This window comes from Myotis brandtii, unplaced genomic scaffold (genome assembly GCF_000412655.1).
Source record: "Myotis brandtii unplaced genomic scaffold, ASM41265v1 scaffold810, whole genome shotgun sequence".
Classification (NCBI taxonomy): Eukaryota; Metazoa; Chordata; class Mammalia; order Chiroptera; family Vespertilionidae; genus Myotis; species Myotis brandtii.
In genome coordinates this window covers 893,640-920,988 of record NW_005371274.1, presented here as the reverse complement: position 1 = coordinate 920,988, position 27,349 = coordinate 893,640, and the positions used below count along the sequence as shown (strand labels likewise).

Genomic DNA, 27,349 nt, shown 5'->3' with positions numbered 1-27,349 from the left:
TCAACATTATATAAATAATATTTAATAGTGAAAAAGTGATCTGGAAGCCCTGTGAACTTTTACCTTACACATTTTGGAGGACATCACATGGGTTAAAAAAAAAACAAAATCGCATTTGTTCAGATAATCATTTAAATGTTTACATACATTTTTGGTTTGTTATTTATTTATAAGTAATTTAATTTACATTTCCTCATATTAACATGTACTCCTGTTTACAACATGTAATCAAATTATGCCAGTGAGAAAAGTCCTCAGTACCTTCATTGAGTTGCCAATTCTAAGAAAACACTGAACATGAACATGTACAAAAGAGGCCTTTGAATAAAACAGCATGTGCATTCAATATTTGCACAGGTTGATCCTTACATTTCTGTCTGAAGAAAATATGAACAAAGCCAGGTTTCCCATGCTAATGTAATGGTTCAGACGACTGCCATAAAAGAAGTACATACAGAATAATGAGAACGAATCACATCCTTAGGTTCCGTGATTACTGAGAGGAGTTCTCCGGCCCTAAGTGCTTTCTTTATTTTATTTCTTAAAAATACGAGAGCAGCAGCTTATCACAAGTCTCCACTACTGTGCATTAATGATGGAATCAAAACAACACAACAGACTCATAAGGATGAGAGGACTGCAGAACGATAGGAAGTCACAGTTTTATGCTTCTTCTTGCTCTGGATAATTTAGAATTTTGCGGTGTGCCTGACGTAAATATTGCTGCTGTTTGAAGTAAACCTTGAATGCTCCTTTTATGGCAACAAAAGCAATTCCACCCTAAAATAAAAAGGAAAATTAGCTTTTTCTAATGCACATTTAGAGAAACAAAATAAATTTACTGAGGTAGCTACCATTACTATCTTTATTCTACAGGCATAGAGAAGTCAAGAAACTTGTTTCTCAGCAAGACAATATCTGTGATAGGGTTGAACCAGGCAGCCTGACTGAGAGCAGAAGCTCTTCACCATAACCTTGCTGCAAGAGGGATGGTCTGAGGATTCCTGCATAGCCCGGGAGAGAAGTCACCCACAGCACAGTTCTGGAAGGCCAGCGCTACTGCCGTGGACTCTTTCCATTTTACTGCTATTACATGACAGTGAGGATCAAATTGAGGAGCCCCAGAATATTTATATAGTCTCATTGGTTTTTTAAAAACAACAAATATACAATTCATTCTCTTTCGTATAGTTACTTTAAAAAGGTAATATTAAAGCCATCTTACCAAGATTGTCCTTTGTAAATTAGAGTTAACACTACTAAACATCAGTTTACCAACTATAGTCGCAATAGTAGGAAAGACAAGGGCTCCACATAAAATTCGGGTGGCAGAGACATGATCTGCTAAAGGATTAGCCTCTGCTGGAATTCGAGGAACAGGACAGCCAATCCCTAGAGGGAAAAAATGCAGGGTATTAGTGCCAAAAAATTAGCATAGCGAAAATACCTTTGTATACAGGGTTTCTTCCATAGGATTAATTTGGCATGCTTGTTACCACCACAATTCAGGGCCTTACCTGGAAATATACTGTTCAAAATTTGTAGTTTATTTGAGTATTTGCGCCATAGTCTAAGCACATAATCCTCCCAGCGAATCATCTTGCCTAATATCAGCATGACAGGAATAGTAGGAAGTCCAATTAAAAGGAATAAAGGATCAGCTCTCTCCATAACATCCAGACCTTCTTTATGGCCTACAACCTGTGAAACAGACAGCATTTGCTAGAATCATTTCCTTAGCTAATGAAGGGATGTGGCATGCTCAAGCTCAATTCATTTTAGAGGAAATGCTAAATGTCTAAAGAATATAGAAATAAAAAGCTTAAAAAATAAGCTGGAAAGCTATCAGTCCAGATTTATTTATAATAATTATCTCGTTCAAGGTGGGGGGGGGGCAACCTCCCAAGTGATTTCATATTACATAGCAACAAGTTTTAAAAATGGTTGACCCACATTGATTACATTTGAATGGAGGGAGGGGACTTCTGGTTCTTGCTTCCATTCCTCTTAACTGATTTGGTTTGCCTGGGCTATTTTAGGCCGTATTTGTCTTCTAGCAGAGGATCTGTTTTCCTGTTCTTCCTAACTAGGAGGTAGGCATAGCCAGGCAAGGGGCAGGACCTTAGGACAGTGATGGTGAACCTATGACACGTGTCAGAGGTGACACACAAACTCATTTTTTTGGTCGATTTTTCTTTGTTAAATGGCATTTAAATATATAAAATAAATATCAAAAATATGTCTTTGTTTTACTATGGTTGCAAATATCAAAAAATTTCTATATGTGACACGGCACCAGAGTTAAGTTAGGGTTTTTCAAAATGCTGACACGCCAAGCTCAAAAGGTTAGCCATCACTGCCTTAGGAGATAGCCTGAAAACTCACTTCTCTTTGGCTCTTTCTCCCCACTGGTGATGTCTGGGATAGTGAAATCTCTGTGGTTGGCTAAATGCTTGCTCTCCACACCTAACTCTGCTAAAAATGCAATTCCAAGGTCTAGGTTTGGGGGACTGCTGTAAGGAGTTTTGGCTACAGGTTCCAGTCATTGTCTCCAATCTAGAACTTCCAGTGCCCTCTTTATGGGAAATAAAACTAAAATAATACTTCCCATCTCCTCTGGATCTTAGGGCTATTTCTCAATTGGTGTAGATGCCATGGGGCAAGAAGTACATGATTAATTGGCATCTGTGAATCTCCATACTTCCCCTCACAGCAGAATCCTTTCCACTTGCTGATCAATCAGCCTTACACTTCTCTCAACACCACCACTTTGTTGGCGAGCTTATTTTTAACTAGACGATTTCCCTGGCAATTCTCTTTTAAAGGTCTCAAATGATGTCCCTTTAGCCAAAAGTTTCAATTGCTCACAAATTAAAAATATTTATCTGAGGGATTATTCTTGGCAATTAATAGGGGAAGGAGGGAGACTACTTCAGAAGCCCACCCAGGTAACACACTGTGAGGCCAACAGCCTGATAGGGGGATACTACTGTAAAGGACTCTACGTAAGTTTTTCTGATCACACTTGAGGAAGAAAGGATCAGAAAGGACTCAGTCTGAAAGGAGGGAAAAAGGACAGGCAAAGAGCAAAAGGAAAAGAGGTAGGGAGGACTAGAAACTACGCAGAAAAGAAAGCTCATGAGTTTTTTTTTCAAAAATGACATGCCCTTTATGTCAGCTATTATAGCACCTTTTTTCAGGTGGACTACAAGATGTGAAATAAGGTCAAGCTGAGAATGATCAGGGAAAACTGAAATTCTGGAAGACAGTCTCCATCCAGGTAAAAATACTTTATAAAAGTATGTGGAGAGAACCGAAATAGGTGCCTTTAAAATTTCAGTCAGGGATATAACCCAGACTTGCACTTGGTTAAGTTCTCTAAGATATAATATTAAAGGGCAGGAGGCTAGCCTCTTCCAAATGGTCAAAAACCATGGCATCAGTACCTGATACTCTTCAGTGTCTCCAGGTAGAAACTTAGCAACTTCACATCTTGGATGTAAAGGGTGATTGTCTTGAGTTGCTCTAAAATGAAATAGTCTGGCTCGAAATATTTCATAAACCTAATCCAATACTGGCAGCAAAAGTAGATTAGCCAAGAGACCATCTTTATCTATAATGCTTTTCTAGGACATTCCATTTTTATACCATTTTATTATTTTCAATATAATGATCACTTTAAAGTTATAACTGAATGTGATTTAAATACTCTCAAAGTGTTAGCAAACACATGTGAAAATTCGTTTGCTGGGTTATGTATTCTGTTTAGAATTTAGGGTTTAAAACACAAAGCAACTTAACAAAGGGAAGATCAACAATCCAATCAAAAAATGGGCAAAGGACCTAAATAGACACTTTTCAAAAGAGGACATTCAGAAAGCCAAGAGACATACGAAAACATGCTCAAAGTCACTAATCATCCGAGAGATGCAGATCAAAACAACAATGAGGTACCATCTCACACCTGCCAGAATGACTATCATCAACAAATCAACAAACGACAAGTGCTGGAGAGGATGCAGAGAAAAAGGAACCCTCCTTCACTCCTGGTGGGAATGCAGACTGGTGCAGCCACTGTGAAAAACAGTATGGTGTTTCCTTAAAAAATTAAAAATGGAACTGCCATTTGACCCAGTCATCCCACTTCTAGGAATATATCCCAAGAAGCCAGAAACACAATTCAGAAAGGATATATTCATCCCTATGTTCATAGCAGCACAATTTACAATAGCTAAGATTTGGAAACAGCCTAAATGCCCATCAGCAGATGAGTGGATTAGAAAACTGTGGTACATCTACACAATGGAATACTACGCTGCTGTAAAATAGAAGGAATTCTTACCATTTGCAACAGCATGGATGGAACTGGAGAGCATTATGCTAAGTGAAATAAGCCAGTCGTGAAAGATAAATACCACATAATCTCACTCATTTGTGGAATATAAAGGACATTATAAACTGTTGAACAAAAATAGATACATAGGCAAAGAAGCATTGAACAGACTGTCAAACTATAGCAGAAGACAGGGGAGGGTTGGGGGAGTAAGAGATCAACTGAAGGACTTGTATGCATGCATATAAGCACAACCAGTGGACACAAGACACTGTGGGGGGTTGGGGGGGGGAGTCAATGGGGGAGAAAAAAGACATATGTACTATTTGTAATACCTTAAATAATAAAATTAAAAACAAAACACAAAGCAGAGTGAATATTCAGGTATGTTTATTCTTCATGGATAGCAGTTAAAACCTTACAACCAATTGTCTAAAAATGAGGAAACAAAAAAGGAAACAGGGCAGTGAGCAAAGCCCCACCGTCCCACCTGTTACAGCTAAAGCAGAGAGGCTTTGTGCTCAAGCTAAGGCTCACCATGCAGGCGCACTTGCATGCATGCATTCATTCATTCAACTGAACTCTGATTATGTGCCAGAGACAGGCCTTGGTACTGGGGGTTAAGTGGTGAGCTAAACGGATGTCTTCTGGAGATGAGAGACAACCAAATCAAACAAGGGGGCAAATATAAATGCCGTAAAGAAAATAGAATAGTGTTAACACCTGTAGTACACTACCTACTACTGTCAGACTCAAGGGCAATAAATGAAAAGATGAATTAAGCAATGAGGCTCATTTAACTTTGGTCAATAGAAAACCAGCAAACTTTGTGTATGATCATGTACATTCTGGTTTTATGCTGGAAGATTTAAAAACATTGTTTTTTTTGAAACAGACTTAGAGATAACAGTACAGTCTGATGGCTGCCAGAGGGGAGGAGGGAGAAGGACTGGGTGAAAAAGGTGAAGGGATTAAGAAGTATAAATTGGGCCTGGCAGGCGTGCGTGGCTCAGTGGTTGAGCTTTGACCTATGAACTGGGAGATCACTGTTGGGTTGCAGCCTTGATCCACAGTGGGGGATGTGCAGGGGATGGGGGTGGAGCGGCTGATTCTCTCTCATCATTGATGTTTCTATTTCTCTCCCTCTCCTTTCCTCTCTCTGAAATCAATACAAATATGTTAAGAAAAAAAGTACAAATTGGTAGTAACAAAATAGTCCTGGGGATGTAAAGTACAGCATAGGGAATATAGTCAGTAATATTGCAATAACGATGTATGGTGCCAGGTGGGTACTGAAAATGTCAGGGTGGGTGGGAACACCATTCTCTAAACTTTAGAATCTAAAGTATACGATCATCCAGCCACTATGCTGTACACTTGAAACTTACAAAAATAACATTGAATGTAAATTATAATTGAGAAATAAAATTTTAAAAAATATAAGCAGATTATTATTATTTTAAATCCTTACTCAAGGATATGTTTTTACTGATTTAGAGAGAGAGAAAGAAGGAATAAGGGGAGGGAGGGAGAAAAGGGGGGAGAGATGGAGAGAAGGAGGGAGAGAGAGAGAGAAAAACATCAATGTGAGAAACATCGATCAGTTGCCTCCCATATACACCCTGACCAGGGATGGAACCTGCAACTTGGGTAATGTGCCCTGACCAGCAATCAAACCCATGACCCTTCAGTGCACAGGACAACACTCTAACCAACTGGGCCACACCAGCAAGGGCAAAAACAGTTAAGACTGTTTCATGCACCGGTGGGGTCCCTCAGTTAAGGCTTGGGGGTAGGGGGTTCAGAGGGCAAGGGGGGAAATAAAGGGACATATAATACTTTCAACAATAAAGAGAATAGTTGTGATTCCTTAATCTGATTTACTTCATAGTAATAAGAGAACAAAAGGAAAAGTAACAGCAAAGTGTTAAAGAGAAAACCCTAAATACTGCTGATGGCACATTCCCTAACAAATATGCTCAAGTAGGTAAAAGTCTTCCTAATGCTCTTCAGTAATACATAGTACTACCTACTGTCCACAGTAAATCTCTCTCATTTCTGAGCTTAAAAAAAAAATGTTTTCATGTGAGATAGTACATGTAAAGTTTATTTCTAAATGATAACACCTAATATATGTGTATTATCATAATTTTAAGATTTTTTCTTTTCTGTCACGATTAACCATCATGTTCATTTTAATCTCTATACTTATATCATTTCTTCTCTCTACCAATCCAAATTATTTCCTTCAAGGGTCAGCTCAAGACTTACCTTTTTCATAACTTCAAATGATTTTTTACTTTTACTGAATACAATACTGCTTATGTAGTTTCTACGCTCATCACAATTGTTTATGGAACCATTTAACTGTTCTCCAGTTGTTCATTTTGTCCATCTTGTCTTAGACTATGTTCCTTGAGGCTGGGGATCAGGGCTTTCAATTTGTTTTATATTTTACGCAGATTCAGTGTTAACTTTTTGACTGAATCATACCAATATTGTTCAAAATGTCATGATACAACTAGTAGCCCTTTTTTGGAGGATACAAACTATATTCCTTAATTGACTCCTGTTGTTGAAGTGTCGCATTAATTATCAAAAATCTTTTAAGATTGAGTTAAAGTCTTTTTCTCAAAAAGAGCCATCCCATTTCTTATAGTCATTTAGGTCTTAAGAGAAATCAGTCTCAGAGGGCCTAGTTTTCTCATCTGTAACAAATATACAGCTGTAATGTATTTGTACATTAAATAATGTAAAATCTGCTCTAAGTTTTCTCAGTCCTAGAATTGTCCTGAACTTCCTTGATCTAATGATGTAATGATAATCATTATTAGAAACGATCTATTGGTTAGAAAATAAGTAATCCTGTTACACCTGATAGAACTGATCATATAAAAAATCAATATTCATGAAAATGTTAAAGTGTTAGTCTTTGTTATATGCTACATAGGAATACATGTGTGTAAGATAGTCTCTACTTTCAAGCAAATTACCTTCTAACAGGAAAAGTAAGGCCTGAATATAGGAAAGGTTAATAACTTAGGTAATCTATATAAGAAATATATAAATTTTATGTAGGTCAGCACAAAATTACCTGCCATTTGAGGAATAAAAAATGTCACCAATGCAGAGGAAGAAGAAACCACAGTGGGCAAGTTTTATGGAGAAAAAGTGGCTGAACTAAGCCTGAAAGGAGGGTTTAGATTTGAATTAGCAGAGAGGGAATTGGAAGCACAGGTATGAGGCAGGGACATAAACCAAAGGACAGAGACAAAAACAACAATAACTAAACACATAAGGATGGGTTGGAGGAGACAACCCAACAGGCTCTCAAAGCAGCATGAAGTAAGACTATGGAGGACTCTGCATAACAAAGCAGGTTAAGAGAATGGGATCTTTTACAAATCAGTGGTTCTCAATCTTTATCCACCACACTCACCACAAATGACATCTTACTATCTGTGATTCATTCCAGTGACTATATCCAGATTTTTGGGTGTCATCAAGATTTTATGAAGAAGCCTTTTAATACTGTCTCACCGTGGCTATTGATGGAGCAACTTCAGAAAGGCTGCTTACTATGGACCCTGACATACACAGATTATGTGCAATTTTTGGAATATTACATATATACAGTAAGTCCTCACTTTAATGGTGTCAACAGGATCTGTAACTTTTAAAAAAATATATTTTTACTGATTTCAGAGAGGAAGGGAGAGGGAGAGACAGAAACATCAATGATGAGAGAATCATCTATCGGCTGCCTCCTGCACACCCCCTACTGGGGATCAAGCCCACAATCCAGGCATGTTCCCTTGACCAGAATCGAACCTGGGACCCTTCAGTCTGCAGGCCGACGCTCTATCCACTGAGCCAAACCAGCTAGGGCAGGTTCTGTGACTTTTTTAAAAAATATATATATTTTATTGATTTTTTACAGAGAGGAAGGGAGAGGGATAGAGAGTTGGAAGAGAGAAACATCGATCAGCTGCCTCCTGCACACCCCCTACTGGGGATGTGCCCACAACCAAGGTACATGCCCTTGACCAGAATCAAACCTGGGACTCTTCAGTCCACAGGCTGACGCTCTAGCCACTGAGCAAAACTGGTCAGGGCGGTTCTGTGACTTTTAACTGAAATGATGAATAATGAAACTAACTTTACCATACGATAATTGATATAAACAAGAGTTAAGTTCCTACAGTATCTTATCAACATAACAAAATGATGTTGAATGAAACACTACTTGAGGACTTGCTTTAACTCCCTTTTTCTTCCATGCACTAATTTATATGAAAGAAAAACAAATTATAGCATTTATAAACATAAGTGTGTTTATTGAGTTACTTATGAAATGCTTAACCAATCTAGGTGCTACTTTTAAGAAGCAGTACTTAAGGCAGAAGAGATGGTAAGCTTGAAGTAAGATGTTGAAGGTATTATTTTAGGAAGGTTCATTTGAAAGGATAGGTTGATAGAAGAAAATGAAGTTAGAAAACTAATCAAGAGGCTCCTTTAGCCATCCAGGTTATGATGGGAGAATGACAAGAAATCATGAGGTAAAAACTGTGGAAAGGAAGCCACAGATGTAAGACATCAAAATGAAAACTGCTTGGACTTTGTCAGTGGACTGCATATAGGGAGGGCTATGTAGTAGAAAGTTAAAAGCTAAGAATGTAGGCTATAAATTGAGTAGGTGAAAAAATAACAATAGGAATAAAAAGTATAAATAAATTATAATAGGGACTAAATTTAGGTTTTAAATTGAGAAAGACAAGTTTGATTTCATAATATTGACAGTGAGGTCATAAGAAGTCCTTTTTAAGGAGAAGGGTCATGCTGCTATTGTAGAAGTGATATGAGGAAAGATTAGGGCAAAAGACATAGATCAGAACACAAAAAACCAGAGATGATAGCTGAAAATCTTTAAGGACGAGATATAGAGAGAAGAGTCAAGGGCCTGGGACTAAACCTTAAAATGTAAGTCTCTAATCTTCATCAACAGTTACTGGAAGCAACAAATTTTCTAATCAATAAGACACCGGTTATAAATTGTGGCAATTCTGGACACTAAACAGCTTTTTATATACTTTCTTATTTTTAGATCACAAGAAAGTTATTACTTGTTCAAAATAAAATTTAAAACTCCTTGCCCTGGCTGGTGTTGCTCACTGGGTAAGCACTGACCTATGAACCAGAAGGTCATGGTTCGATTCTCAGTCAGGGCACATGACCAGGTTTTGGGCTTGATCCCCAGTAGGGGGCATGCAGAAGGCAGCCAATCAATGATTCTCTCTCATTGATGTTTCTCTATCCCTCTCCCTTCCTCTTTGAAATTAAAAAAAAAAAAGAAAAAAGAGGTAATGTAATTGAATAAAGTAAAATAGTGAACCTGCATTACTGTCACTGCTCCGTAAGTCACAGCTGTCCAATAGATAGAGCCAACCATGATTCCCGCTGCAGCGAATGGACAGGCTTTTGAGATCAGTCTGTCTGCAAGGTCCAAGACGTACACAACTGGACCTATGATACAAAGAAAACAAGCAAAGTTTCAACACAGGACAGATTTTTTAAAATTACTTTTTCAGTGTTTCCCATATATCTGATGGTTGTTCTGATGCTTTAGAAATAACTTTAATAAATGTGATGGAAATCCAGATTTGAATAGATTTAGAATTTCTCAGTCTTTTGCATGAATAGCTAAATGTTACTTCCTGAATTTAAATATAGCCCCTTTAAACTTTTTCTTTAGCAGCAACCCGATTAAAGCCTCATAGTTGCTGCTTATAAAAGAAGTAGTTCTCTCACTTCTCTTAATAATTACATTGGCTACTACAGAATGAAATAGCTGTTTCAGCTTGCCCTTCCCAAACAGTTCTTGGCCACAACTAGATTCTCTAGTATTTGCTAAGAGTATCACTTCTTTGACTTCAATCATTACTTTCTTGATACAGCCAGTGAAAGTAACTAAGGCTATTTTCTCATAGTTACACAAAGTCAATCTATCTTACTTTGATTTTCAATATGCTATAATTAGTTGAGTATTATTCTCTAATAACTTCTTTTAATTATCATAACACCAGTTTTTATGGCATTTCAACAGCTGTGTGTGCCAATTGTGCTTCTATTATTATGTGCTTAACTGTGAAATTTGACTACTACCTCCCTCTGGAATTTATTTGGGATAGCTATATTTGGAGGTATTCTAATTAACAACCATTTAGCACAATAACAAAATTTGGCTCCAGAATTTTCCAGAGCAGTGGAAGGGTTTTAGTCCTGAATTGGAGCAAGGCCTAAATTTAGAACTGAATATCTAAGTTTAATCACAGGATTATGAAACCTTGATTTAGTAATCAGAAGTTACTGAATACCATCTACATACAACCTATTACTTGAGTCATTTTCTTAGAAATGTACAAGTGTTATTACCTACCTTCCGGGAACTTACAATCTATAGGAGGATACTATACACAAAAATAATTTATTTGCACTGTACAAAGAAATTAACATAGCAAAATGATAAAATAATGACCGCATAAGAACAAGCATTCATCTTTGGAGCCTCTGATCAATACTTCCCCCTGATCACTGGAGCCAATAATATCACTAAGTCACAAAGAGAGACCACACTGTAAAGTAGAAGGAACATTTGGAGAGACGCCAAAGGATCTATTGATTTAAATTTAGCATATTTATTTTACTATTGTCAAATTCTAACTTACCTAACATTTAAAATTATAAGATTATCTTTTGGGACCAAATAGATAAAGTAAGCCTAGTTTAGTGCATTCAGTGCATACGGATTCTACATCCTCTAATGATAGCTATCATTTCTTGAGTATCTACATGATACCAAATGTTGTGCCACAGGCATTACATGCATGATTATTTAATCTCATAATGTAAGGTTTAATCCTTAAAATATGCAAATTTGCTGGGTTAAGTTTAAAACTCCCTCAGAAGGCACAATAGAAGTCATTTTAGCTCTGGCCAGTGTGGGTCACTTGGTTGGGCATCAATCCCGTGTACTAAAAGGTTGCTGGTTTGATTCCCAGACAGGGGAGATGCCCAGTGCTTGATTCCCATGCAGGCGGCAGCCGATAGATGTTCGACTCTCACATCGATGTTTCTCTCTCTCTCTCAAAATCAATAAAAAAATATTTTTAAAAGTTATTTTAGGCCCTGACTGGTTTGGCTCAGTGGATAGAGCGTCGGCCTGTGGACTGAAGGGTCCCGGGTTCGATTCTGGCAAGGGCATGTACCTTGGTTGCGGGCACATCCCCAGTAGGGGGTGTGCAGGAGGCACCTGATCGATGTTTCTAATTCTCTTTCTCTCTCCCTTCCTCTCTGTAAAAAATCAATAAAATATATTTTAAAAAAAAATAAAATAAAAAATAAAAGTTATTTTAGTGAGTCACCAAGATCCCTCAAATGCTGGTATTAAAAATTAAAGACAATACTTCAACTCTCCTATTCTCTACTGATAATTTTTTTAATTAGAAAACTAAAGCCACATGAGAACAACATCAGACGCTACAGCACATGTACTCATCTACCAGATCCCATCCCCTCTCCAACTCAAATCCACAGCTCCATCAATTCTCTCCTTTCCCACATCATTTCCCCCTACTATTTGTTGGATGATTTCCAAACAAACATGTCATTATTTCTTCTATCTTAAAGAAACTCTTCACTTGATCCTTTCCCTCCACCCCCACTTCTCCATGTACAACAAAATTCTTCAAAAGACTTACTTTGTTTTCACTGATTCAATTCTGTCTTGAACCCACTTACCAAAATTGCTCATCAAGGTCACTAATAACCTGTGCACAGCTAAATCCAATCTCAGCTTTCCTCTTATTTAGCCTATCAGCAACAGCTGACAGATATTCCCCTCTCTTCCTACTACTAGTATATGGTTCTTTGCTGCATTTCCAGGGTATCACCGTCTCTTGGTTTTCTTTCCATCTTACCAGTCACTAACTTTTTAGTCTTCTTTACTGATTCTTCTTCTTCTTAATCTCAGTGAGGCCCGCCCACCCTGCCAACATACACCTCACTATACTACCCATTTGATTACTCTGCTCTAGTTTTCTTTTCCCAAAGCACTTATCACTAACACACTCTAATGTACTTATTAACTGTTTCCACATATTACAACAGGGGCTGGAAACTATGGCCCAGCTGGCTGCCTGTTTTTGTAAATAAAGTTTTATTGGAGCATGGCTGTATGTTTTTTAACAGAAAAAAGTTCAGTGACTCCTGATTTAGAATAAAAGCTCAAAAAAGAATCTTTAGATCTTCCTTTTTCATTATTCTGTCCAGAGCCCGTTACAAAACTATTTCCTACCAGTCAGAATCAGAATTTATATGGAAAGAGGTTTCTACATGCTTCCAATGTGACTTCTTTCCCTCCTCTTTTTTAACAGTATACTTGGAATTATCTACTGATGTAGTAAAGCAATTTAATTCCTAAAAAACAATCAACCATTTGGACAAAAACATAATTCTAAAAAGTAATCCATCACTACCACTTTTATCTGTCATGAACACAGACAATTTAGAGATGTTTGAATATCTTTCCTTTAACGATTTCAGGTTCTAACAAAATGAGCTCAATTTTCTTGCTGAATCATTAGGCGTGAATTCTTTTTGCACATGCAAAAGCAAACAAAATCTTCACTCTTCATTTTGGAAAATTTCTACTCACCCTTTGGTTCATAAGCAAAAGATATGCTGGATTAAATGAAGACACTGGCTGGATTTTATGGCCCTTAGTTTTTCTGACAAAATTCTGTCTAGGCTTTGTCTTAAGTTTGTCTAAACTTCTCAAGGCTCTTCCAGATAGATTAGTCCAAGATTAGTTCAATAATTAAAAGAAAGATTAAATGTCTAATGGTAAATATACCATTAGAATAATAAGCTGCCACCCAGAGGAGGTATTTCTGAGAATTTAAGATTATCTAAGCAAGATATTTGGTGAATAACAACAATCACTGAAGTCCTCTGGATGACAGTCCCTAAAATCATACCCTGCCTATTAGGAAGCTTATCATGTGCTACTACCCCATGACTTGGGGTCACAAAAGGGAAATAATAATAGCAACTAGATTCTTATTGTCATATTACAACACAAAGAGTTATTGCAAGTAAGGAAAGGCATGACTCCAGATACTTTATAAATTAAATATGTGAGGGCATAAAAAGGTTTCAATATTTTAAAAAGGCACATTGAATTTTTAATGCCTTAGTGGGCTTCGCTACTTATGTTTTCAATAGTATTGTAGTTACACATGGATGACAATTAAAAGGAAATCCATTGTGAATTCTTTCATACAATAAAAATGCTTTTGGCCTGGCTGGGTGGTTCAGTTGGTTGGAGTGTTGTCCCATGCACCAACAGGTTGTAGGTTTGATTCTGGGTCGGGGTGCGTATGGGGAGGCAACCGATTGTTTCTCTCTCCCTTTCTCTCTAAAATCAATTAAACAACATATCCTCAGGTGAGGATTAAAAAGAAAACTTTTGTAAAGAAAATAACTACACTAATATTTTGGGTAAATTCAAATTTTCACATTTCAGATATGAACGACATCAAATAGTGAGCTGAGAACTACTGGGGAAACTCCTAAGTCCATGTCTACTGAAAAAGTAGTAGTGCAGCGGTTCTCAACCTGTGGGTCTCGACCCCTTTGGCGGTCAAACGACCCTTTCACAGGGGTCGCCCAAGACCATCCTGCATATCAGATATTTACATTACAATTCATAACAGTAGCAATATTACAGTTATGAAGTAGCAACGAAAATAATTTTATGGTTGGGTCACAACTTGAACTGTATTTAAAGGGCCAGAAGGTTGAGAACCACTGTACTAGTGAGTTTTATTGGACAGACACTATGAACACAGATTTGCTACAGCTGTGATTTAAATTCAAGTCTATGTGTATGAATGGTATTAAAGGCATATCTTGGAAGATACAAAATTAATGAACTAAGGGCAGGCAATACTTAGCATTCAACATCTGCTGGCACTACTTACAATAAGACCCAGAATTCCTAGGACCTTTTTCAAGGACAGATACCCTGACCAATTCCTGAAAAATAATTTCTATGTTATGAGTGCTATAGTTTCTAACACAGAACATAATTTAATGAGCATTTTTAGGTAATTCATAAGGTAATTAAGAAGATTATAGCTCCCACGAACTCCAAGATTTCTATTAAGTGGCCAATGATTTAAAGAGAATCAACAAGCAAAAAGCTACTCAAGTTTTCAGGTTTTTATTGTGGTGGTATTTTTTCCTTTGCATTGAAAAAACCATTTTGCCCTGACTCAACTTAAATGCCAACTTGCTAAGTCAAAACATCAGCCTTACTTTCAGATTCAGAACCATTCAGAACTGCAAGTTTGGGAGGCCAAGAGTCCAACAATATAGGTTTAAACTTCTCTTCTTGCTCCAAGTCTTCTTTTTGTTGCACTCTGTTTCTGGAATGTCCTGTCTCTATTTTGATTGAGTCTGTATGCAAACCCAACTACCCAGTGAAAACTAACCTAACCTGATAGAGGTTGATTGACTTAATTGCTCTACCCACCCTGTTTATGTCCCAAGAGGCTTCCTTTACACACTATTCCACAAAATGCACTTACCCCTTTGCTTGTGCATAATGTTAGTACTTTATGTTCTTGTTCAATGTTTGTTCAGTTGTCTCAATATCCTTTATGTCTGTCCATGTCAGCATCATCTTAGACTGAAAACTCCCAGGGGGCAGGGGCCATGTCTGTTTAACTCGTTTTGTACAGTGCCTAGGATAGAACCATGTACAGATAGGTGCTTAAAAATTGCTTTTTGATGATGATTGGCATCACTCTCAGGACTCTCTAGGCCACAGCTATTTCAGCACATGGTACTTGGCAGTACATCAGGGCACTTTGGCCTGTTCTACAGAGCACCAGAATATAATGGCATAGGAACTAGCTGTAGCACTGGGGCAAGTATTTGACTCAATCCATTGTTAAAAAAGAATTTTTTAAAAAAGGTATTAATTATATGGTCCCAAATCAACAAATGTGGATTTCATTGAGGACATGAAATAATTATCACAGCAACCAACTCAATTAAAAGTATGTGGGAATCCTCATGGGACAGTAAAGAGTTTTAACTCTTTCCCTAGCATTCAACACTGTTTTTAAACTTGACTTTGGAGGTGAGGTCTAAGAAGCCTCAGACAAGCTTATGTAAGTTTCATCTTTGACTGCTCTACTTGTAGGTTGAGAGTTGACCATTTTTATGTAAGAACAAACACCCTGCTAAGTTACATTGCTTGATAACAAGTTAGTCATCAGACTGTAAACAGGAAGAAAGGATATGTTGTTCTTGGACAATTTTTTAGAAAACTAATCTAATACTTGATCAAAAATCTCCCAAAACAAAACAAAAACCAAACAAGCTTGAAGAATAAAAGATCCAGAGTCAAAGCAAATGAGTACTATTCCTCCATGTGTATATACATAGCTTATTACCATGAACAGTAACTAAAGACCATCATAGCAGTTCTTTTATAATTACAGTTTGTGCCAAGGGAAAACTTAAATTTATCCTTAGAGTAGAATAGCCCATAGCATATTTGTGGGTTATAAGGTCAACTACTAAGTACTTATTAAGCACCTATTGTACACATAATATTTTACTGTGTATTAAAATAAAGGCCTCTGCCTCCAAGGAGCCTATAATCTAGTTAGGGACAAACAATAAATTCACATTAAACAACTGAAAAATTTTAAGGCAAAGTTAATAATGTATGATAGTATGGTACAAACTATACAGATACATGTTAATGAAATATTAAGATTAAAGAGTTTTTAAATTGCCATATGTATTTACTAATGAACAGAAGTGAATCTTAACCTAGACTTGAAGTTGATAATCTGGGGAGGGAGAATGCTAAAAGACCTTTAACTAGCTAAACAACTTTATTCAAAAGGCTTATATATTTTTTAAAAGTTGGTATACCAGTAAGGTGGGGGTTATTTGATAGAAACCTTGACCAGATCTTTGAAGAAGAAGACACAATATAAAAGAGCTAGTTAGAGAAAACTAATCTTATAACAGATTTAAAGTCAGAATAAAATAGAATAGAATCCACAAGATTTCGTATCCAAAGCGGAATACAAAGAAAGAATAAGTATCAAATCTAGAGAAGCTTAATATAGGAGTTAAGTTAGGAAAGGATCAAGAAACACTAAAACTTATTAGAAGACAGACAAGTTTCGTCTGCTTTTTGTAGAAAACCATACCTAAGATATTCAATTCTTTGAACTTCAAAATGAAAAGCTGAAAAAGTTCAAAGCGTAATGAAAGAAACACCAAAAAAAGAGATGACAATATTAATTACTACATAAAAAATTAGTCATTTTCTTTAAACATACCTACAGTTTTCAAGTTTTCTATTATGATAATATAATTACTTTTATTAGTAAGGAAAACTACTTCTTAGAGAATAACCAAGGGTATCATAAAGTTCAGCTTAACCATAACCTCAAGGAAAGTCAACCTGACATTACGGTTTCATTTTCATTACAGGAGCTCCTATTAGACTCCTTAGAAGGCAACATAACAACGTGGGTAAGGATTATGTAGGGTCTGCTGTGTGAATCTGGACAAACTGATATTTCCAGACCTTAATTTCTGCATCTGTTCAATGAAGATATCTACGTTTTTGCGAAAATTAACATAAAGTAAAAGAAGCTCTTAATAGAGTACTTAGTGTTATGCAGTAACAATCAAGATTTCCTGGCTCCATGAATTTTCCTCCTCTTCCTTGTCCCAGACCTTTAAGCAAAAAGGATCTATCCTTTATTTCCTACATGAGAATTTCCCGAAAGTTTTGTTTTTATACCAGTTTTGTTCTCAAACATACATCTTAGATCAGAGTTCTATTATGCTTATTAACTTAGTTTACTGTTTTTGAAAGAGTAGCTGATGTGCATTTTTCTGATGATTAGTGATGTCGAGCATCTTTTCATACACTGGTTGGCAATCTGTATGACTTCTTTGGAAAAAATGTCTAGTCAAGTCCTTTGTCCATTTTTTAATGATTGTGTATGTGTGTGTGTGTTTTTGCTATTGAGTTATATGAGTTGCAAATATCTTTACCTATTTCAAAGGGTGCTTTTTCCATTTTGCTGATTGCTTATTTTGCTGTGCAGAAGCTTTTCAGTTTGACGTAGTCCCACTTATTTATTTTTGCTTTTGGTACTTGTACTTTTGGTGTATATCCAACACTCATTACTAAGACCAATGTCAAAAGCTTCTCTCTTTTTCTCTAGAAGTTTTAATTTCATGTCTTAAATTTAAGTCACTAATCCATTCTTAATTTTTATGAGTGGTATAAGATAGAGGTCCAATTTAATTCTTTTGTATGTGAATAGCCAGTTTGCCCAACACCATTTATTGAAGAAACTTTCTTTCCTCACCGAGTATTCTTGGCTCCCTTTTCAAATATTAGTTGAACACATATGCACAGGTTTATTTCTTGGCTCTCAATACTGCTCCACTGGCCTTTGTATCTGTTTTTATACCAGTACCACATTGTTTTGATTACTAGAGATTTGTAATATCCTATATAATAAAGAGGTAATATGAAAAATAGCCCTCACAAGATGGCTGCCTACGACCAGGCCGGCAGGGGGGGTTAGTGAGGGACGACCAAACGACTGAACAAGCAGGCTGCGTGGGGTGACTAGGCTGGCGGGGGGGCGCAGTTGGGGGCGACCAGGCCGGCATGCAGAGGCAGTGAGGGGCAACCAGGCCGGCCAGGCAGGTGAGCTATTAGGAACCAGTGGTCCAGGATTGTGAGAGGAATGTCCGACTGCCGGTTTAGGCCCAATAAACCAGCAGTTGGACATCCCCCAAGGGGTCCCAGATTGGAAAGGATGCAGACTGGGCTGAAGGGAACCCCCCACCCTCCCATGAATTTTGTGCACCGGGCCTCTAGTAGTTTTATAGTTTGAAATCAGAAAGTGTCATGCCTCCAGCTTTGTTCTTTTTTCTCTAGATTGGTTGGGCTAATAGAGTTCTTTTGTGGTTCCATATAAATTTTAGGATTATTTTTACTACTTCTGTGAAAAATGCCATTGGAATTTCAATAGGGGTTATATTGAATCTATATATGACTTTGGGTAGAATGAACATTTTAACATTAATTTTTCCTAATCCATGAATATGGGGTATCTGTCCATTTGTGTCTTCTTCATTTCTTGTATCAATGTCTTGTAACTTTGTTTTATTCCTAAGCATTTTATTTCTTTTGATATTATGTGAACTGGCTTTATTTATTTTTCAGATAACTTATTGTTAGTATATAGAAATACAACTGATTTTTGTATGTTGATTTTGTATCTTGCAACTTTACTAAATTAGCTTATTGGTTCTAACAAGTTTTTTTTTTTTAATGTGAAAGACACCTTTTTTTAAAAAAATGTTTTTACTGACTTTTAGAGAGAGAAAGGGAGAGAGATATGGAAACATCAATGATGAGAATCATTGATTGGCTGCCTCCTGCAGGTCCCCTACTGGGAATCGAGCCCACAACCTGGGCATGTGCCCTGACCAGGAATCGAACTGATGACCCCTTGGTTCATAGGTTGTCGCTCAACCACTGAGCCACCACAGCCAGGCTAACAAGTTTTTTTTTGTTTTTTTTGGGTGGGTGGGGTGGGAGGAATAGTCTTTAGGATTTTCTACATATAAGATCATATTATTTGCAAACAAAGACAATTTTACTTCATTCTCTCTGATTTGGATGCTTTTTATATCTTTTTCTTGCCTATTTGATCTGGCTAAGACTTCCAGTACTATGTTGAATAGGAGTGTGAAAATGGATGCCCCTTGTCTTATTGATCTTGGTGGAGAAGCTTTTGATCTTTCAATGTTGGGTATGATGTTTAGCCATGGATTTATCATATGTGGCCATTATTATGTTGAAGTGTTCCTTTTATTCCCAACTTGTTGCTTTTTCTTCATCTATTAGATAATAATATAATTTTCATCTTTCATTCTGTTAATGTGGTGTATCACATTCATTCATTTGTAGTAAACCATTTTTTTAAAAAAATGTATTTTTATTGATTTCAGAGAGGAAGGGAGAGGGAGAAAGAGATAGAAACATCAATGATGAGAGAGAATCACTGATCTGCTGCCTCCTGCATGCCCCCCCACTGGGGATCGAGCCTGCAACCCAGGCATATGCCCTTGACCGGAATCGAACCTGCAACCCTTCAGTCCACAGGGTGATGCTCTATCCAGTGAGCCAAGCCGGCTAGGGCTGTAGTAAACCATTTTTGCATTCCAGGTATAAATTCCACCTCACCATGATGTATGATCCTTTTAATGTGCTGTTGAATTTGGTTTACTAGTATTTTGTTGAGAATTCCCATCTATATTCATCAGGGATATTGGCTTGTAGTTTTCTTGTAGTGTCCTTATCTGGTTTTGGTATCAGGGTAATGCTGGACTTATAAAATAAGTTTGGCAGTATTTTCTCCTCTTCAATTTTTAAACAGTTTGAGAAGAACTGGCATTTATTCTTCCTTAAAAGTTTGGTAGAATTCACCAGTGAAACCATGTGGTCCTGGGCTTTTCATTGTTGGAGGTTTATGACCTCCTTATTTGTTATTGTTTTGTTCACATTTTCGATTTCTTCATGATTTAGTCTTGGCAGGTTGTATGTTTCTAGGAATTTATTCTTTACCTCTAGGTTATTCAATTTGTTGGCAAATAATTGTTAAAAAAAAAGTCTCTTATGATCCTTTGTATTTCTGAGGTGTTAATTATAATGTCTCTTCTTTGTATGACAAGTGTACATTATATGCTTCATGTTGTGATGTAATAAGTACAAAGGACCATCTATGAAATATTCTGCAAAAAACACACAACCAACTCAAAATCTCATCAATGAGACCTAACCAATCTCTGGGTATTTATTTCCCTTTCCACTGTTTGTTCTTTTAACTCTACCCTAAAGTTTGCAGATTGTGTGTGTGTGTGTGTGTGTGTGTGTGTGTGTGTAGGGAGGGAGTGAGGGAGGAAGACAGGGAAGGAGGGGAGGGAGAGAGAAAAGAGAAACACCCTAGAATAAAACACCAGAGATTTGTAACAAGAAAAGTACTTGGCATCATGGCTGGAAGGCCCGGTAAAAAGACTTTTCATTGAATTTTGGTCCATGTGAATGCATTATCTGGAGGGAAAATACATAAAGTAAACTCAAACATTTAAAATAGTTAAAGGAAATACTGATTATGAGATATTGTAGTTGCTGCACATTTTGTTTCACATATTTGTTATTCCTTTCCATTTCCAGCAGGGCAAATATCAAGACAAAGAAAAGAGTACACCATCCATATTATTCATTAATAGTATCTAAAAGATATTCAAATTAACATTATCCCTACTTCCTTTTATGGTACATAAAACTACTTCTTATTCATATGTGGCCTGGTAGCAGTCTCACTGAGTGAGAGTAACAAGAAATTTAGCAATTTAAAATCCTGGCTCCTTCACTTACTTGCTAAAAGCCCATGGGCTTCCATTAAATAAATTTGGTGACTCTGTTTTTCTTATCTGTAAAATAAGAAACAATATCTACTATGCTTTTGAGAGGCTTAAATAAAGCAATATAGGCAAAGTGACCAAAATATAGTGTCTGGCAAATAGTAGCGGACTGTTAGAAAATAATAGCTATTGATATCACTATTATTATTTTTTAATTGGTTTTAGAGAGAGAGAGAGAGAGAGAGAGAGAGAGAGACTGACTCTGCACATGCTCCAAAAAGGGGGTTGAATCTGCAACCTGGGTATGTGCCCTGACCAGAAATGGAATCCGGAACCCTCTGGTCCACAGGATGACGCTCTAACCAACTAAGTCACACTAGGTGGAGCTCCCTGTTAATATTATTAATATTATTGTAAAATAAAATGAATAAAATTGTAACTATTATTTCTGTTTGCTAAACTTTTAAAGAAAAGTTTCTCCTAAGAACCACTCCATTATCCCTACTGAATATCTTTCCTTTCCAAGCTTAACACTCCACTTAACATTTTACAACCATTTAAAATATCTACATTAATAAAAGAGAAATATGTAAATTGGTCATCACTCCGCTATGCCCCAAAGACAATCAGGATGAGTATGCAAAATAACCCAACAAAGATGGCAGTAATTTGCATACGCAGGCGTGGAGCGAAGACTGAAGATGACTTAAGACTGAAGAGGCTTGGCTTCTCTGCTGCGGCTACAGTGGAGAAGCCAAGCCTCGCTATGGCCAGAGCGGAGAAGCCTAGCCTCAAGACTTGGCTTCTCTGCTGCGGCCGGACCAAAGGCCTGGGTCCCAGGTGCCGGAGGAAAACCAGTGCCGGCAGCCAGGGGAAGGAAGGTCTATTGTGCAAATCTTTTAATTGTGTTATAATCAAGGTTGTCACACACTTTTGTTCTACTTTATTATTATTATTAAATATGTTTTTATTGATTTCAGAGAGGAAGGGAGAGGGAGAGATAAAAACATCAATGATGAGAGGGAATCATTGATCTACTGCCTCCTGCAGGCCCCCACTGGAGATTGAGCCTACAACCCAGGTATGTGCCCTGACTGTGAATCAAACTGTGACCTCTTGGTTCTTAGGTCAACGCTCAACCACTGAGCCACGCCGGCTGGGCTTACAACCATTTTTTGAGGGTGATTGTTAGTTATTTTCAACTCTATACATAATTTTAAATTGAGAACAACAATAAAGAAATAACAAAACTGTAATAAAAATTTCACTTGAAAGTAACCTAAGAATTTACCACTAATGTATTAAGACATGAGAGAGGGAGTGCCTACACTTTAAGTCAATTTTACAGTTAAAATCAACTCAAAGACAAAAACTGTTAGTAGAAACAAAGAAGGACATTTTATATTGGTAAAAGGAACAATCCATCAAGATAGAACTAAAAAAAAAAAAAAGAAAAAGAAAAGAAAAAAGATAAAACAATTAGGAAAATATATGCACCTAACAACAAAGCCCAAAATGAATGAAGCAAAAAATGGGAGGAATTGGAGAAATAGATAATTAACTAAAGTGGAAGACTTTATATCCCACTTTCAACAAAGGGTTGGTAAAAGAGCCACAAGGAAATAGAGGACTTGAAAATACTATGAACCAACTAGATATTTATAAAACACTCCTTCCAACAATAGCTGAATATACCTTCTTCTCAAGCACACATGGAACATTCATCATGTTAGACCAATAAAACAAGCCTTAATATATTTAAAAGGACAGAAGAAGTGTGTTCTTTGATCACAATGGAATGAAATTAGAAATCAAACAGAATGACATTTGGGAAATTTATCAACAGGTTAAAAAAGAAATCTAAGCGGTCCTTAGAAATTTAGAGCTGTAAATAACTACTTTAAAAAAGAAGAAAGATCAAGAAAATGAGAAGAAATGCTACTGACTGGGAGAAAATATTTACAAAAGATATACCAGATCAAAGGCTGTTATACAAAATATACAAAGAACACATAAAACTCAACAAGAAAATAACCTGATTTTTTTTTTAAAATATATTTTATTGATTTTTTACAGAGAGGAAGGGAGAGAGATAGAGAGTTAGAAACATGGATGAGAGAGAAACATCGATCAGCTGCCTCCTGCACATCTCCTACTGGGGATGTGCCCGCAACCCAGGTACATGCCCTTGACCGGAATCGAACCTGGGACCCTTCAGTCCGCAGGCCGACGCTCTATCCACTGAGCCAAACCGGTTTTGGCAATAACCTGATTTTTAAAAATTTCAAAAGATTTAACAGACACCTCATTAAAGAAGACAGATATCACCAAATGTCTAAAATCCAAAACACTGACACCACCAAATGTGAAAAAGATATAAAGCAACAGGAACTCATTGCTGGTGGGAATGCAAAATATACAACTGCTTTAAAAGACATTTTGATAGTTTTTTTTTACAAAACTAGACATACTCATACCATACGATCCAGCAATCATGTTCCTTGGTATTTATAAGTTGAAAACTTAAGTCCACACAAAAACCTGCACACGTGCCCTGGTAGGTTTGGCTTTGTGGTTGGAGCATTGGTCTGCAGACCAAAGGGTCTCGGGTTTGATTCCCAGCCCTGGTCAGGGAACATGTGGGGGCAACCAGTTGATGTGTCTCTCTCACATCTATATTTCTCCCTCTCTCTCCCCCTCCCTCCCTCTCTCTCTAAAAAATCAATGAAAAAAATATCCTCAGGTGAGGACTGACAACAAAAAACACACAAAAACTTTGCACACAGATGTTTACTGCAGCTTTTCTCGTAACTGTAAAAATTTGGAAGTAACTACGTGGTCCTTCAGTAGGTGAATGGATAAATAAACTGTGGTATATCCAGATAATGGAATATTGTTCAGTGCTAAAAAGAAACGAACTATCAAGACATGGAGAAACTTTAAATATTTATTACTAACTGAAAGAAGCCAATCTGAAAGGCTATATACTATATGATTCCAACTATATGACATTCTGAAAAAGGCAAAAAATATGAAGACAGAGAAAACACTATGTATTATACTTTAAAAGTAGATACATGTCATTACACATGTGTCCAAATCCATAGAATGTACAACACCAATAAAGAATCTTAATATAAACAATGGACTAATAATGACGTGCCAATATAGGTTCATCAATTGCAACACATGTATCACTCTGGCGAAAAGGGTTGATAATGGAGGAGGCTATGAATGTGAGGAAGCAGAGAGTATCCTATATAATAAAACCCTAATATGCAAATCAACCGAATGGCACAACGACTGGTCGCTATGATGCACACTGACCACTGGGGGCAGACACTCAACACAAGAGCTGCCGCCCCTGGTGGTCAGTGCACTCCCACAGGGGGAGCGCCGCTTAGCCAGAAGTCGGGCTCACAGCTGGTGAGTACAACGGCAGTGGCGGGAACCTCTCCTGCCTCTGCTGTAGGCGGGTGGTAAGGAGTGAGGAGTAGTGGGCTGCGAGAGAATGCAGGCTGGGCTGAGGGACCCTCCCCCCAGTGCATGAAATTTCATGCACCAGGCCTCTAGTATATGATATCTTTGTACCTTCCTCTCAATTTGCTGTGAACTTAAAATTGCTCTAAAAAAATAAAATCTATTAAAAAAATCAAACCAATAATCTAAACTCCCACCTTTAAAAAACCAGAAAAAGAAAAGCAAACTAACCCCAAACCAAGCAGGAGGAAGGAAACTATTAGAGTGGAAATAAATGAAATAGAAAATAAAAAAAGAGAAAATCAATAAAACCAAAGTTGAGTCTGAAAAGACCAATAAAATTGACAAAACTTTAGCTAGGTTGACCAAGAAAAAAAAGACAGAAGATTCAAATTACTAAAACCATGAACTAAAGAGGGAACATTAATACAGTACCAACCTTACAGAAATAAAAAGGATTATAAAGGAATACTATGAACCATTATATTCCTATAAGTTAGATAAGCTAAATAAAATGGACATATTCCTAGAAAGACACAAACTACCAAAACAGACTCAAGAAAATATAGAAAATCTGAATAGACCTATAAGTAAAAAGATTAAACTAGTAATAATAATAATAAAAAAACAACTCCTTATAAAGAATGGCCAGGACCAGAGAGCTTCACTGTCATCAAACATTTAAAGAATTAACACCAATCTTTCACACACTCTTCACAAAAAATGTGAGATCACTTCCCAACTTGTTCTATGAGGCCATTATTATTACCCCCATACCAAAACCAGTTAAAGACACCTAATTTAGTAGAACTAAAGAGTAAGAAAAGACACAGTTAAATATGAAACCTTAACTTTGACTTTAGTGAGCGAGATATCAATGTAGTTAAAGATTGCAGCAGTAATTGTTTTCCCCAATAAATTATGTAAAACACTGCTCTGATATTATAATAAAAATTTTTGGATTACTCTTTTGAGTTTACTTTCTCTAAATCAGTGGAATGCACGAAGACACATCTAAATGTCTGAGAAACACTACTTTCTCTACTATGCTACTTTCCTTTCATAGGAAGCTAGCCTTTCTTCTTATGCATTATTCTAGAGAAATAGACAATAATGGAAATTTTGTTTGCCCTTATTATTAAACTTTTCACATTATAAAAGCACTTCATTTTTATTGCCCCATTAAAAAAAAATGGGTCTGGCCGTAACCGGTTTGGCTCAGTGGATAGAGCGTCGGCCTGCGGAATGAAAGGTCCCGGGTTCGATTCCGGTCAGGGGCATGTACCTTGGTTGCGGACACATCCCCGGTGGGGGGTGTGCAGGAAGCAGCTGATCGATGTTTCTCTCTCATTGATGTTTCTAACTCTCTGTCCCTCTCCCTTCCTCTCTGTAAAAAATCAATAAAATATATTTTAAAAAAATGGGTCTGATTTCAATATGTATAGCACCTAGAAAAAGCAACATATCTAATAATTCCAATTTCTCCTTGAACTTACTCCCCCAAAAGTCATTATTTTCTTCTGACCTTCTCAGAACCAAATTGTCTTCATATACCTCTTGATTACAGCCAAGGATATTAAAAATGTTTACAATTGGCATGGCATTAACATCAAATGAGGAAAAAGATACCAGTTCATAAACACATGGCTGGAATGGAACATGCTAACTAAATATCAGTGTTAGTTACTGCTTCCTTTCAACAGTCCGCTATACTTTTTTTCAATGCTAAAACGACTTTTGGTTGTTCCCTGCTCACCAATTTGCAGAAAAAGGAAAGCAACTTTCATGCAAGATAACCACATAAATAGATTCCAAAGATGAGTTTAATATGTTTAATATTGTCGTTTATTAAATCTTTAATTTCTCTACTTTTATTCCTTAATATTGAATTAAGAATAAGTATTAGAAAAAAACACTATTGTTTTCTTTTTCTACATCAATAGTCTCCAGAGAATGAGGCTCTTTAGTCAGCTTTTTATTATAGCTTTGTTATTTGATTTTATCCACAAGGTTAAGGTCCAAGTTCTTTATCCACTCAACCAAATGAAAACATTTAATGCACAAACTAATGAATGGATCTGGGGATATATTAAGGATAATGTAAACTGTTAACAAAACAAATAAATGCCTGACATTTAGAGTAAACAATAGAAAAAGAGTAAGAAATTCACAAAAAAGCAGAGATGGCTCACTTTAAAATAAACCCGAGAGCACAGAATTATGTATAATAACATCATTTATATCTGCATTGCTTTTAAGGATCTTCTTACCCAACTTTGGAAAAACTATTAAGTATTCAGCATTGCACTGAGGACATGCCACTCTGGCGGTACTGTTTCCTCTTTGTTTTTCATCCACCCAGCGCTGTAGACAAGCCTGGTGCACCCATTTTGTAGATCCTCTGCACCTGCATGGTCTCACCCATTCAGCAGTTCTATCATCTTCATCAGTGGCAAAACACACCCAGCAACTTCTGTAAATTAAAAGAGAAAATAATGACATTATCTTTAAGACCCCAACTTTCTCTCCACTGCAGCCCTCACTTAATGGGATGACCCTACTATGGTATTATAGAACCTCTATTCTACATTAAAAGACTGAGGAGACAAAACCATCAAAACATTTCCAGTAAGAATAGCTTCTTTTTCTGGTTTTCCTTGAATTCATCTGCAGAATCATTGTTTTCTGAATTTTGTTTTTATGTAATTCCCTCCATCTTTCTAGTGATTTATGTTCTGTCATGAACCAGTGGAAGCAAAGCCACAGGCTGCTTTTGTGTTATAAGACTTAATAATTCTTTGATGAGTGGTAAGCACAGAAGTATGTGAAATTCAGTTTTCCCCCCATTTCAACACTAACCTTTTAACCTCTTGAACTTGGAAAACTAAAGTATTGTACAAGTGATTTCACACATGGTCTCATTCAATTTTCAACTGAGGGAAAACCCCCGCCCATTTCTTTCTGGTAAAGCATAACTATAAGAAA

At 36.8% G+C, this 27,349-nt stretch overlaps 1 protein-coding gene across 3 annotated transcripts; it reads right to left on the bottom strand.

The window, feature by feature from the left end:
* MARCH5 (membrane-associated ring finger (C3HC4) 5) lies at positions 1 to 27,349 on the bottom strand. Of its 3 annotated transcripts, none has more exons than XM_014531571.1 (6): positions 27,224 to 27,349; positions 26,635 to 26,837; positions 9,726 to 9,856; positions 1,518 to 1,701; positions 1,226 to 1,392; positions 1 to 780 (listed from the first exon to the last, which is right to left on the bottom strand). In XM_014531571.1, exons 3-6 carry the CDS (start codon positions 9,780 to 9,782, stop codon positions 664 to 666), a joined length of 525 nt encoding a protein of 174 aa, XP_014387057.1. In that variant the 5' UTR covers positions 9,783 to 9,856; positions 26,635 to 26,837; positions 27,224 to 27,349; the 3' UTR covers positions 1 to 663. The 3 variants fall into 3 exon arrangements, with proteins under 3 accessions (XP_014387057.1, XP_005884104.1, XP_014387055.1); XM_005884042.2 differs by lacking the exon at positions 27,224 to 27,349 and adding an exon at positions 14,983 to 15,138 and having other exon boundaries at positions 26,635 to 26,723; XM_014531569.1 differs by lacking the exons at positions 26,635 to 26,837; positions 27,224 to 27,349 and adding exons at positions 14,983 to 15,138; positions 20,898 to 20,962.

Excerpts from the sequence above, each read along its gene's own strand:
- MARCH5 (XM_005884042.2), bottom strand. Across the intron at positions 1,393-1,517 it reads TTTGAACAGTATATTTCCAG|GGATTGGCTGTCCTGTTCCT; the intron begins GTAAGGCCCTGA and ends TTTTCCCTCTAG. Across the intron at positions 781-1,225 it reads ATTTACAAAGGACAATCTTG|GGTGGAATTGCTTTTGTTGC; the intron begins GTAAGATGGCTT and ends TTTTTATTTTAG.